Source organism: Balaenoptera musculus, chromosome 3, assembly GCF_009873245.2.
Source record: "Balaenoptera musculus isolate JJ_BM4_2016_0621 chromosome 3, mBalMus1.pri.v3, whole genome shotgun sequence".
Taxonomy (NCBI): Eukaryota; Metazoa; Chordata; class Mammalia; order Artiodactyla; family Balaenopteridae; genus Balaenoptera; species Balaenoptera musculus.
This window is the reverse complement of record NC_045787.1, coordinates 76,224,828-76,238,997: the sequence shown is the minus strand read 5'-3', so window position 1 is coordinate 76,238,997 and position 14,170 is coordinate 76,224,828. Positions and strand designations below refer to the sequence as shown.

The 14,170-nt window shown below is 46.5% G+C and overlaps 1 protein-coding gene across 4 annotated transcripts; it reads left to right on the top strand.

Moving 5' to 3' along the window:
* The first annotated feature begins 1,899 nt into the window (after positions 1–1,899).
* On the top strand, positions 1,900–12,766 carry GLRX (glutaredoxin). 4 transcript variants are annotated; one of them, XR_005019227.1, is made up of 4 exons: positions 1,900–1,914; positions 3,423–3,900; positions 9,916–10,035; positions 11,641–12,766. XR_005019227.1 is itself a non-coding variant. In XM_036846139.1 (3 exons), exons 1-2 carry the CDS (start codon positions 3,694–3,696, stop codon positions 10,027–10,029), a joined length of 321 nt encoding a protein of 106 aa, XP_036702034.1. In that variant the 5' UTR covers positions 3,596–3,693; the 3' UTR covers positions 10,030–10,035; positions 11,638–12,766. The 4 variants fall into 4 exon arrangements, 3 of the variants coding, with proteins under 3 accessions (XP_036702034.1, XP_036702035.1, XP_036702033.1); XM_036846139.1 differs by lacking the exon at positions 1,900–1,914 and having other exon boundaries at positions 3,596–3,900; positions 11,638–12,766; XM_036846140.1 differs by lacking the exon at positions 1,900–1,914 and having other exon boundaries at positions 3,599–3,900; positions 12,193–12,766.
* Positions 12,767–14,170: the final 1,404 nt, after the last annotated feature.

Genomic DNA, 14,170 nt, shown 5'->3' with positions numbered 1-14,170 from the left:
ATGACAGAAAAGGAGTAAAAAAGAACAATGAAATGGCATGAGTCAGAGTACAGCACGTTGTGTGAGCTCAGCTGAGGGGCACCCAACCCAGTGGGGAAAAGAGATCTGTGTTCAGGGGTACTTCCTAGAGGAGTCAAGACATGATCTGGGTCGTGTTGGACCAGCAGGAGTCCACCACACAGAAATGGGGGCCAGGGGCACCATGTACAGAGAGCAGAGCAGGTGCAATGGCTCAGACTCGATACAGCTGGGGTAAAGGAGAAATGTGGGGCAAAGGCAGCGACGTGGCTAAGGCAGGGAGGACCAATCACACAGGGCCACATTCCCACTAGGCAATCTGGAGTTTCTCCTATAGAAAAATGGAAGTTTCCTAAGAAAAAGAGAGAACATGACAGGATGTACATACATAAAGATCATCCCAGCAGCCGTGTCAGGCCAGGCAAGGAGGTCAAGGTGGAGACTCTAACAAGATCTAGCAAAGAACTGATGAGGGCTGGACCAAGGCAGGGGCAGTCAGACTGGGGAGCTACTTAGGAGGCAAAATTGTTAGAGTTTGGTCACTCTGCATAAATAAAAAGCAGGGAGCTGGGGAAGAAGCAGCAGTCAAGATGCCTCCCAGGTTTCTGCCCTGGCCGATGGATAGATGACAGGACTCCCGGGAGGATAAGCAGGTATGGAAGAGACAGGAGGTTGGCTTCCGTTTTGGTCACGCAGAGGCTGAGATGCCTGAGGAATCCCAAGTGGGTCTTCTCAGTAGGCAATGAACTATCAATTCCTGAGGCTTAGGAAAGAGTTCTGGATGAGAAAAATAAATGTGGAGCTCATCAACAAAAAGGTGATAGCTGGAGCCACGTGTGCAGACAAAATCTTTCAAGGAGGGTGTACACAGAGTGAGAAGAGGACCAAGCCCCAGGATATACCCCCATGTGCAGGCAAAACTCCTGAGGAAGAGGCTGAGACAGAATACCCAGAGATACAGGAAGGAGAAAGAGATCAAGCTGCAAATGACATGGGGAAGAAGAGAGCTGGGGGGAGGAGGGGAGATGGAGGGACAGTGGTCTACAGGGTCAAATCCTGCGAAGTGGGCAAGTAAGCAAAAGAGCCTGAAAAATGCTCATTTGTGGCCAGATTGTCCCAGCCCTCATCAGTCTGCGGTACAAATGAGATGGCATTAATAGTAATAGCCCGTATTTCATATTTCACATGGATCACTAGCTTGTTGCCAACTATCTGCAGAGCAGGACCTCCACTGCCTTGGAAAAAGTCCTTGCTCCCCAGTATTTCTGGGAGTGCCTGGGGGTGCACAAGCCCAAGAAGAGTCCTCATGTCTCTTCCACACACACCCCCTCTTGATGTGCACAACACTCCAGGACGGCAGCCCCCATGATGGCTGCCCGCCCTGAAATACCCCCGAGACCCATGGGTTCCATCTCCTGATGTGCCAAAGCTATAAACTTTCATGATGGTAACGCAACAGAGTATTCTATGCTTTGAATTCTTCACTGAAGTCAAGCCACGGCATTTTCTGAAAAGTGGAGAAGACTCCCCCTCTTTGCCATCTGTTTTTGTTCCAAGTCTCATGAAAAGGCCTTCTTCAGCTGTGTCCTGTGGCCATCTGTCCTAAGGCTTCAGACACCACTCCCTGGGCCTCAGCTGTAGGGCAGACAACAGAAGCCCTCTCCTCCTGCACCCTGATCTCTGCCCCAGGTACCCAACCCTCCAGGGACCCTATGCAAACAGATCCTTTGGGAGTTTCACTCCACCGGTTTACCAGAAACTCCACACCCACACTTCTGGGTTAGTCTCAGGCAGGGCACCTGGCTGCAAGGTGATTTAGCAACGTGGCGGTCATGATTGACGTTGGCCAAAGGAGTTTCAGCAGAAGGGTTGAGAAGGAGGTCAGACTGCACTGAGGTGAGGACAGGATGGGAGGTGGGTCAAGTTCAGATGGCAAACATAACAGCAAGTCCTATGAGACTTGGCTTTTAGGGAAGGGCAGGAAAGCAGGGTCAAGGAGATGGAAGGTGGTGGTGGTGGTGTGTAACAAGGCAGAGACTTGACCAGAGTCACATGCTGAGGAAAAAGAGCCAGCGGAGCGGGAGAGGCCACGCCCAGACACTGAGAAGAGAGCGGTTCTGAGGGACGTGCCAGGCGCGAGGCGTGCTGCGGACCCTCGCGCGGGAGGGAAGAAGGCGGCCCTGAGGAGGCCCCGGGCTTCAGCGAGCGGCCCCGCCACAGGAGTCCGAGCGAAAGGACGAAACGAAGAGAGACGACAAGGACTCTGCCAGGAGCTTATTCAGGAGAGAATGAAGCTGTGGGTTGGGAAGTCCCAAGCCTGACGTGGACCAGTCACCTCAGGCCTCCCGCCCTAGCACATTCTTTCTGAGGCCAGAGATCTCATATCTTACTTAGTCCCTCTCTGTGACTCAGAATCTGGGTTTCTTGCTTTGCCATTTAATTTTAGTAAAAATTAGAGCTGCTTCCAGGAGTCAATTTTCTTCCCTTCCCTCAATCATGCTATGCTTGGGATTCTGACGTGACAATCAGTGAAGGTGTGCAGCTCCAGCTTGGGCCCTAGTCTCAGTGTGAAACCTCCTGGGGAAAAGGATAGTTCCCTTTTCAAGGAGGTGGTTTTCCTTTTTTCCTTGCTTTGTTTATTTAACTGACTGCACATGGAGGGGTCAGAACTGGTCCTAGAACAAAAGACTTCGCTCGCCCCACTCGGGAGGGTGGGCACCACAGGGAAGAGCATCAGGCCCTACAGCGTCTTACGACACTCAATTGACTGTGAGAAGTGAGCTATTTCACCCCTTAGACTCACAACAGTGAAAACCATGAGTCACAAACAAAGGGTCAAACAGAGAAAAAGACCTTCACTGGACCTGCAGTTTGAAATTTGGGTTTGTGCTGGAATTCACTTCCATGCTAAAGTGCAGTTCATGGGTCACAAACTCAAATGCTTAGGGACGAACAGCAGGGGTCTGGACGGCGTGAGCCAGCCCGGCGAGGGCAGTGGCCTACCTGAGCCGCCGTCTGCCCTACCCAAAGAACAACAACTCAGCCCCAGCTGCTGCCACAAATGAAGACGACCTGACCTTTCAGAGAGAGGTCGCGGGTCCAGGTTCTTTTGTGAAATCTCCAGATGTTTAAAAGTGGGGAGCTAATTCCACTAAACAGTGACAACGGCAAACAGTGCAGGCCAAGCAAGACGGGACACAAAGTCACCATCTGAATTTCACTTCTTCTAAAGAGATTTCAGCGCATTCTGTTTCTTGAATGATTCTGTCTGCCTATGTTTTTAGAAACTGTGTCTCAGAGACAACAAAGGTTTGACTGTCTGCTCTGCCCCCTCCCTGGGGCTGGTCTGCACGCTTTCTGCTTCCCCAGAGAGTGACTTGACTCTGTTCTCTTCCCAAGAGCAGGCGCTCCTGAAGGGGCTGAGGACAATGACAGCCTGGACATAGCTACTGATGATGACATACCAGCGGGCGTTCCTCCGAAGCTCTAGCTGCTGAATCACTCCAGACGGAAATGACTTCAGGACTGGCCCTTTAAAAATCGAGCGCGCTACCGGGCAAACTCCTCCTCCAGGGAGGTTCCTTTAAATGAGAGCCAGCTGGCTGGGCCCCCGCTTTACTCCCAAGCAATACCTGCAATCGAGGTTTCCTCCCCAGGAGATAGCAGCCTGTGAGCATGGCTCAAGCGTTCGTGAACAGCAAAATCCAGCCTGGGAAGGTAGTTGTGTTCATCAAGCCCACCTGCCCCTACAGCAGAAGGGCCCAGGAGCTCCTCAGCCACTTGCCCTTCAAACAAGGGCTTTTGGAATTTGTCGATATCACAGCCCACGGTGACACCAACGAGATTCAAGACTATTTGCAACAGCTCACAGGAGCCAGAACGGTGAGCCTGGGGTTTCCTTCTAAAAGGCTGGGGAGAAGGCTCCCAGATTCCTTTTTCTTGTCGGGGCTGTGAACGTGGTACGCCTGTGCCTTTCTCTAGGACACCGCTAGGGCTCTGTCTGTCACTGCAGGCGGCTGGAGGGCTGTGCAGGTGGGGGAGGGCGCCTGAGAGCGGACACTGCTTCCTTGAATGGGCGGCTGGACTTCGGCCAACGGCGCTCTCACATCAGAGGAGGGAGCACAGCGGGTTGTGTTGGGCGTCAGGGGCAGCGGGCCCAGCAGCTGCCCAGGAGTCACTGGGGAGCTATCTGGAGTCTTTGTTTTAAGCACTGACAGTCTGCGCTTGCAGGGCTCGGGTGGAAGGAGGGATGCAGGGGCCAAGTGTGATCGGTACATTTCTGTTGTTGTGCAAGAATCGCGTGCACTCTTTGCTCTGCGTTCACAGGGCTAAGTGGGATTTGCTGTCCTTCCATCTTTTCTCTAGGCTCTCTTTAACCTTCACCTAAATCGCTCATTCTTCCATATTTCATCCAACTCCTCCCACTGGAAAAATCTAACGGCTCCTTATTGCTCCTTAGTCTAAATTATGGGATGTTTCCAGGCCTGTTAGGGAGTCCAGAGGCCAGAGTTCCGGATGGCTCTCGCAATGGTTTGCTGTGTGATCCTGGTAAGTCACCAGCTCCGTGACTCTCAGGGACCTCCTGGCTGCAGCACCAGACTGGAGGAGGTGACCTCTACATCCCTTTTTGCTATGAGTAGACAGTGGGACCCTAAGAACCGCTGTCCCCTATGTGAAAAGCCTTCCTCTTCCTCAGCACCCACGGCTTCCCGACGAGATAGCCAGCCAACCAGATCACCAGCATCAGTTCAGGTGCTGGGGCGGGGGCATGGTGGTGAGTCCCGTCCCACCAGCTCACCCAAACTCCCTTTCAGGACGCACATTCTAGGACACGGCGTTTGCAGAAGCACATATCCTAGCTCAGGTTTAGTTTGACTTACCGTGTTTTTTCCGGCTTCTCGGTGTAAAGCCTGGGAGGCTGTTCTCCCCACCTCTCCAGTCAGAAATCAGCCTTCTGGTGCAGAAAGAGGCAAAACACGCTATACCCCATTGCTTCCAGGGCCCCTGCTGTGAGCTGAGGACCCTCGTCTCTGGAAGGAGGGAAAGGGCAGTGTAAGTACGCCTGTGGCCCCCGCTGTGAGGCATTCCTCTGGGCCAGCGGTTCCCAAATGTTACTGCTCATCAGAATCACCTGAAGAGCTTTTAAAAAAAACCTTCCCAATGCCCTAGTCACACCGCATGCCAATTAAATCACAATATGGGAGGTGGCAGCCCGGCATCAGTAGTTTTAAAGACCCCTAGGACATGGATACAAACATTGGGTTATAAGATGAATAAGTTCTGGAGATGTAACGTCCAGCATGGTGACTATAGTTAGTAATACTGTATAGTTAGTAATACTGTATAGTGTGCTTGCAATTTGCTACGAGATTAGATCTTAAGTGTTCTCACCACACACACATGCAAATGGTAGCTGTGAGGTTATGGGTATGTTAATTAACTTGATTGCGGTAATCATTTCTTAATGTAGTATATGTGTATCAAACCATGACATTGTACACCTTAAATACACACATATTTATTTGTCAGTTATACCTCAAAAAATCTGGAAGTGAAAACAGAGTTTATCTCCTGTCAAAAAAATAAAAAGGTAATTCTAATTTGCAACCAGGTTTGGGAGCTACATCTTTCAGCCCGGCAGCACCTATTCTCTAGCAGGAAAAACAAACCTCTTCACGCATTCATTCAACAACTTTTTTTTCAATTCATTATAAAGCAACACTTTTTCTTCTAGTGGTCTTTTAAGTTTGTTTTTGAATTTTTCAAAATACTTTTCACAGGTTCTTGAGTCCTGAATGCCATTCCTCCAAGGAGAAGAACAAACCCTTTGAAGTTGTAAACTTCATGATCCCGAACAGTGAAGGGTTTCTATTAGAAGAGACTGGAAACCTTGAGAGCTGTCGCTATCTTGCTTATCCTGTGATGCCTGTGTGCTGTGCAAGTAGTAGGAGCCCAGCGAGACTTGATTGATTACAGAAACATAGGCCTTCTATCAGGCCATGTACTTGGAGAAACTGGTTTTGGTTTCGCTATAGCCACAGCTCCTAGATCAGTGCCTTCACTTATTCCTTTCCCTAGTGTTCTTTCTTTATGTAAATCCAAGTTTCTGACCTCTATCATTTTCCTTCTCTCTGAAGAACGTCTTTGAACGTTCCTTACGAGGCAGATCTTTGGGCAACAAATTCCCTCAATTTTTGTTTGTGTGAGAAAATCTTTTTCTCCTTTGCTTTTGAAGGATAATTTTGCTAGATACTACAAATATTTTTAAGCACCTACTATACTAGGCACTTTTCTGGACATTGGAAATACTGCCATGAACAGAACAAACAAAAATTCCTGCCTTTGTGGAACTTACATTCTAGGAAATGCAATTAATAAAACAGTATGTTGGAAGGTGGTAAGTGATGTGTGCTATGGAGAAAAAAACAGGCAGGAAAGGCAGGTAGGCTGTAGGCAGCAAGGTACAGTTTTAAATGGAGTCATCAGCCTCACTGATTTTAGTAGATCTCTAAAGGGAGTGAGGGATCAAGGCATGCAGAAATGTAGGGGTAGGGCATTTCATGCAGTGGGAACAGCAAGTGCTAAGGTCCTGGGGTAGAAGTATGCCTGGCAAGGAGGCCTGTATGGGTGGAACATTATGAGTTAGGAGGAGATGAGGTCCGAGAGATCACGCGGTACAGGTTGGCGAAGGCTTTCAAGCTATCACACGGAGTGTGCTTGTGACAGGAGATGAGATGCCACTGAAGGGTTTTGAGCAGAGGAATAAACCTATCTGACTTGATTTTGAAAGGGTCGCTCCAGTGGCTGTGGGGGAAGAGAAGACAGGAAGGCCAGGGTGAGGGTTGAAGCTGGGAGACCTCTGGAGGCTAGAGCAGTAATTCAGATGAGGAAAGATGGTGTCTTGCACCAGGGAGTAGCCAAGGAGGTGCTGCAGAGCGTCGGGAGCCTCTGAGTAACACCGGAGTGCAGGAGATGCCACCTGGCTGCAGCCGGGGCTGCGGAAAGCTCCGGGAGGGGAAGGGCCCCAGAATTCCCACGCTTGCTTTTATGGTGGCAGTTCTCTGCTTCTTGGCAGTAACAGACTCAAGTTCCTCCGAAGAGGCGGATGGGCCAGGAGGGGAGGGCACAGAGGATGAGTCTCCCTTCCTCAGCTGCATCAGCAGCTTCCTGTTTTGTCACCACAGCCTCCCACACTGTCCTGCTGCCAACTGATCACACTGACCACAGCCAACTGTTGCCTAGCCTAGAGGGTGGGTGTAAGGGCAACGGGGCAAGCCCTCAGGCAAGCCAGCTTGTAGCCAGATGGTCTGCACAGAACTCCGCCCTGATCATGTTTCAGGGCCTGCCTCAGGTGGCTGGGGGCTGCTGTAGAGCTGTGGGTTCCCAAAGCCTCAGTTACCGCAGGAGGAATGAACCACTATCAGTGCCAACCGGTGGTTTGCAGATGTGACCCCTGAGAGTCAGCATCACCTGGGAACTTGTCAAAATGCACATTCTTGAGCCCCAACCTGGATCTCCTGTATCAGAAATGTGCGGGGAAGGAGTAGAAACCTATGTTTTAACAAGCCCTCTGCAGTTCTGATGCAGGGTTCAAGTTTGAGAACAGCTATCTAAGGAGAAGACTCCTTACTCCTCAGGGCCTTCTCTCCAAATAACTGAACTCAAACCCCCTGGGCCAGCACCCTGGCCAAAGGTGGAGATGTGGCAAGTGGCAAGAGGAGTGACCATTGCTCAGTTCTTTCTGAAAATAACAGAAGTTCAAGAATGAATACATCTCGTCCTTATTTAAAGCTCAGATGAGTTTTACTCCTTTAGGTAATGGCTTCAACAGAAGGAGCCCTGTATTAGAATTACATTAGGATTCTGTTTTATTTACCGTTGCAACTGACCACAGCCAACTGTTCCTGGGGAGATAGAAGCCAAAAGGCCCCCAACGATTTGAGAGGTGCTTTATTTTCCCTAAAATAATGGCCAGATCCAGGGGGAAAGTTAGGTTTCTGACCTCATATTCCTGCATATTCTTTCAGCTAGTAAAACAGCAATGTTGCCTTGATGGCGCTTCCATTTGCGAAGCCCCCACACAGGCGTGCAGTGCAGGTGGGACAGGCGTCACCTTCCGTGACTGAGGAGGACATTACCAGGCTTTCTTGCTGGAACACAGTCCTGTGTGCTCTTCCCCACTCTCGGGACATAGGAAATAGCCATGGCAATGGAGTGCAGGATCCTTTCAATTTGGGGCCTTAATTTTTAAAGCGTACTTCCACCCAGACCCCCTTCTTAATAAAAATAAGGTAAGGACTTACCTGAAATAATCCGGCCCTTTTTCTCAACTCTCACACTTAAAAAAAAAAATTTCATCTGAACATGCACCCCAATGTTCATAGCAGCATTACTGACAGTTTCCAAGATATGGAAGTCACCTAAGTGTCCATGAACAGATGAATGGATAAAGAAGATGGGGTATATATATATATAATGGAATATTACTCAGCCATAAAAAGAATGAAATAATGCCATTTGCAACAACATGGATGGACCTAGAGGGTATTATGCTAAGTGAAATAAGTCAGACAGAGAAGGACAAATACTGTATAATATCACTTATATGTGGAATCTAAAAAAATACAACAAAGTAGTGAATATAACAAAAAAGAAGCAGACTCACAGATATAGAGAACGAATTAGTGGTTACCAGTGGGGAGAGGGAAGGGAAGAGGGGCAATACAGGGGTAGGAGATTAAGAGGTACAAACTATTATGTATAAAATAAGCTACAAGAATATGTTGTACAACACAGAGAATATAGCCAATATTTTATAATAAGTGGAATATAATTTATAAAAGTTGTGAATCACTGTGTTGTACACCTGAAACTTGTACATCAACTATACCTCAATTTAAAACTGCATCTGAATTACTATGCCTTCTGAGGAAAGTCAAAAGCTTTGAAAATATTCTTGCCGTCTTCTGTCTTTCACCTCTCCTGCCCCTTCTGGTATGTTCCTAGTGTTCTGGGAGAGGACCTGCTTGCTCCTGACCACTCAGGGTACCCGCATTGTGCTTGTTTCTTCACTGCCAGTCAGCCTTTCTGTAACACCCCTGGCCTGGAATTTGCCTGAGCCACAGTGAAAAGACTTCCTCCTCTCTCCTCCTTCCAAGAGCCCTCTAGAATCCTGGAACACACCTTACCTAGCAGCAGGGAGGGAGCCTGAGTTTGACTCAAGATGAACACGTTCAGCGGGTAGAATGACTGTGTCAGCCTGGCTGGCCCTGGGCCACCCACCCATGCCAGGTGTGAAACCAAAGCAGATGCATGTCCTTGCTCCCAGGGCTGCAGCACTTAAACATCTTATGATGGGCCAGGTATTAGAGAAGGAGATTCAGACACCACCACCCCTTCCCCAGCTGAGGACAGAGCTCACAGACGAGAGAGACGACTCTAATAAACCGTGAGTCTAAAATCAGGGACAGAGAACTGATGCAAATACTTTTCCAGCTGTACTTAGAGACAGACTCCTTCCTGGTTGCCATGACTCAGTTTAAGGGCTCAGGTGTGGTCCCAGCTGTAGAGAAACCAGAATTCAATCAGGGTGGTCCAGCTGCGGCCAACCAAAACTCTTTCCCTGAAACATAGAGTAAAATTTTTAAATCCCTTTGACAAGTTAGACAATCTCACACACACACAGAACATTCTATTTGAAAAGCATCTTGGCTTAAGAAGGTTCTTGAATGAATAATTTTATGCTTATAATAAAGTTCTGCCCTGAAAGAGTATACATGAGGAGGTTGTGAAGTGATCTGAAAAAGCTTTGGATCATGGGAAATATTTAGAGGAAGGATAAAATGTCTAATCTAATAATGATGTTCTCTAAATGTCCTGGCTTGTTTGCTTTTTTAGGTACCTCGGGTCTTCATCGGTCAAGAGTGCATAGGTGGATGCAATGAACTAGTAAATATGCATGCGAAAGGGGAGCTGTTGACACGGCTAAAGCAAATTGGAGCTCTACAATAATTAGAGGTGAGTGACAGGTGGGACGCTGGGCCAGGAACACTGGGAGATGGTGGAATTCTACTGCCACGTTTTATTACAATCTAGGAAGGCACTCTGGCTAGGGAAAGAATGATCTGGGGTGATTTGAGGAACTGTGACGTCATGTATGAGTTTCCCATTTTACAAATGGATTCATTTCATCAATGGGAGGAAAGCTTTTCACTCAACCTTCATTTAACAAATATTTATTTAGCACTTACTATGTGCCAGACACTGTACGAGACACTGGGAATACAGAGATGAACAAAAAGATAACATGGAACTTATATTCTAGAGAGGTAGACCGATCAAAAACAAGTAAGTAAATAATTCCTGAAACAAATGAATAATTTGATAGAACATGGCAGGGGGATGGGGAGCAAATTAAGCTAATGTGGTAAGGGAAGGCCTTTTTCAGAGGGGCTGGTTGAGCTGAGACCTGATTGACAACAAGGAGACGGCCATGTACAGATGAAGCAGAAGGGCTTTTCAGGCAGAAGGAATAATAGCGAGTACAAAGGCCCTGAGGTGACAAGTATGGAATATTCAAGGAACTGAAAGCAAGCAAGAGCAGACTGAGTGAAGCGCAGAAAGAAGGAAAAGTAGTAACAAATGTGGGCAGGGACCAGAGCACACAGGCCATGGTAAGCAACGTAGATTATTCTAAGTGCAATGTGAAATCAAGGTAATTTTTGCCTTACCTGTCTTCACCCTGCAAATCAATTCAATCTAATTGGCTTCCCAAATGACAAAACAAAGTTTTCTAAAATTGTAACCTAAAGGAGATCTGTGACTGAATGGAAAACCATAGGGTGATGAATTCTTCAGAAAGGAATCAAGATACCTTTGGGGTCTGATGGACTCCCCTCCCCCCAGCTCTTGTTAGTGCAAGCTAGCTTCTAAGCAGGCCAATTGCACTGACTCACAGGTGGAAAGACTCGTTTGTTTTAGCCAAAGGAGAAAGGGGTTCAAATTAAAATGTTCTTTGAGGAGTATTTATTGCCCACTAATTAATAACTAACCCTTGAGCAATGAGTACATATAATTTGTGGTGGTTACTCAGAATAGCAACATGAAGTGAAAAAACAAGGTCTGAAAAATGCAACTGAATCCCTTGAAATAAATTAGTCAATGTTATAAACTTTTAATCACAATTATACAACATCATCCCCTCAAATAAACACTGTGTCTGTTTGGGTTAGCTTTCTGGCCTCACCCCATGCACGAGAGCACTCAAAACCCAATTAACTGCTGTGCCAAATGTTTGCTTTTCTGGAACACTCTTTAGCAATTTAGGCTTAGATGAGAATGAAAGAAAACTTACGACTTTCCTGGGAAGGTGGGAAACACCATTTCCCCAGCTGCCTCTATGCTGGCGTGGGCACTAGAGTCCGCCATATTCCCCAGGTCTCTTTATCTGCATTGCCCTTCAGCATATTATGCTCTCAGTAGTCTACTGGCAACTTGCATCTCAAGGCCATCTGTAACCGATTATGCTTAAACAGCAAGAGTAAGTGTTCTGGTAATGAAAGGGAAATGAGAGGAATTGATCTTTTCCAAGAAAATCCAATTCTTTGTATTTTTTCCTAGCAGAACAGACCCCAGGCTGATATCCCCCTTGAGAGCTGGATGGCATTGCAGATAATGACAGCACTTCCTGGTGGATGGACCTGGGGCTACGTTTACCCAGCTACAGCAACTGTTTACTTAAAAGTTTGAAATATGTTAACGCAAATAAAGTGGGTGGGGGGCATTCTGGGGGCAAAAACAGCTTTTTCTTCTTTTGACTCAGTATTAAAAGGGGACCAACTTGCCCAAAACAACAGGTCTGAGAAGTTTGATGGATGTCTTGGGTTTCTTGTGGATTGGCCCTTTGGTTTCCAAAAAGACAAGATATGCTTAGGATTCACTCACTGACCCAAAAGATGTTCCTTGTCTTTGGCACGTGTTCCTTACTACGTGTTCTCTACGTGCTGGGGCTCCTCTACCTCAACACCAGTGTTTCTCAACCAAGTATATCCCAGACCTCCTGGGTCGAATCTAGAGTTGGTTTTCTGCTACTGTCCAAAGATTATTTTGTTGAGTTTGACTTTATAGAATTTGTATTATGAAATCAATAGATATTTTGAATCTGCTTTTTCAAAGGGTGTCTCCCTAGCCGCCATCCCCACCCCACCTCCTACCCCCTCCTACTGCGAGAATCACTGCTGTGAACCAGTGTTCTGAACCGTGACAACTCATAGATCTCATAGGAAATATTCAACAATGCCGTGAAGGGTCTGAGCACACAGTCTGAGAGACGCCACTGAAAAGTTAAGCACGGTTGGTCTTCATTTTGGGCCACACGGATCAGAGGTATAAATGCAGATGCTATGATCACGTGGCAACACTCTGTTACGTAAGATGGTTGTCCAGGGAATCCTGAACAAGTGTGTATTAATTTGTTTATAAACAAAAGTAAAACATAAAATTTTAAATGTTACATAGAAAACTTGTATCCCCACCTCCAAGAATATGTCTGTGAAAGTAGCCAAATTTGGGGAACTCTGTTCTAAATGATTTTCTCTCTCTCCTTTCTTTCCCCCTCACTCTATGAAAACTTAAGAATTACTTATTGTGAAGGTTGTTCTAGAATTGCAAGATTAAGTTAATTTCCCTCTAGAGTCTCTAGTATGAATGGTTAATTTCTTCTCTAATAAAGAAGTACCCATGGATCACACAGTGATTTTTGTCCAATTCTTTTCTACGTTCTCAAGACCTTAAGGAATGTGATTATTGCAGAATATACCAACTTAAAGTTTTTTCATGTTCATCCCCTGCAGGCACATGCCATTGTCCTTCATTGAGTATAAACGGGGTGTAATTTTGTAAATTTCATAATTTGAATATGTCAACACTAGCCTATTGAATAATGTTTAGGATTCAATAATAGTCTTTTTCATACCACATTCCATTTTCCTATTTCTCTCCTAATACTCTCGTACTTTTGGCTTCCTCTCCCTTCCCTTATACACCCTAACCACTCCCTTCAACCAGATGGCTGTGGATGATCGAGTAGGTTACACACTGCACAGCACTATGAATGCCACCTCCGGAGGCTGTGCAGTGTGCAAACTGTACAGTCCCTGATCACCTCCAGACCACTTGCCTGCTCTTTCTTTCACATTTCTATGTCCTCACTCATTGTGTTCCTTCCTCCTGAGATACCCTTTCTTATCCTTTGTTCTTCTTTCAAACCCTGCCTTCAAGGCCTGATGTACAGACTCTCCCCTCTGGACCTACCCTCTCCTCTCACTGCCTCTTGACTAAAAAAAGTCATTGCTCCTTCTTCTGTAATCTTAAAACATCAGGCTGTATTGCAGTTAATCATCTGTACTGGTCTCTTGCCATATTCAGAAATACTCAAAAGCAGTAGCCTCGACGTAAAAACCTTCATATGCCCAGTTTCTAGCACAGAGGTTCTATTTTATCAAAGCAATACATGCATGTGGTTTAAAATGTCAAACAACACTACAACACTACTCCACCCCTCCCAAACCCCAGTCCTGGCCACACATTTATCAGTTTCATAGGTATTTAAGCTATTTAGAAATACTGTAAAATGTATTAGACATATATAAGAATATATAGAATGCATAGTTCTATTTAAATGAACACCCATGTATCTGCTTCCATAGTTAAGAAGTAAAGCACCCATATAACAGCGTGCTTCCACAGTACTGATAAAGTACCTTAGAGGCCCAGGACTTCCCTGGTGGTCCAAGATCCCACATGCCAAAAGATAAAAAAAAACAACCGTACTGTAGAGGCCCATGTGCCCCCTCCCAATGTATCCCTTTCCTCCCTTCACAGAGATGATCTCTAGTTCATTTTGTTGTAATCATTCTGATCCTTTATAGGTTTACTTCCTACAATATCCCTCAGCAATACATTTTAGTTTTGAAAAGCAATAGCAAACACCAACCTAGCTGTGTAAGGAAAGGGCAATATTCTCACCATCAGATGAAGGGCCTCAGGAGAAGGTAAGCTGAACAGAGGCTCTGAGTCATAGATTAGCTTCTGTTTCCCTGGGAGTTTACCAAAGGGGTATTCCCAAATGAGTCTTTGGAAACACTGGGCAACC

Bases quoted from the DNA above. Each gene is read 5' to 3' on its own strand.
- GLRX (XM_036846139.1), top strand. From the start codon at position 3,694: ATGGCTCAAGCGTTCGTGAACAGCAAAATCCAGCCTGGGAAGGTAGTT. The intron at 3,901-9,915 runs GTGAGCCTGGGG...TTGCTTTTTTAG, and splicing joins AGCTCACAGGAGCCAGAACG to GTACCTCGGGTCTTCATCGG.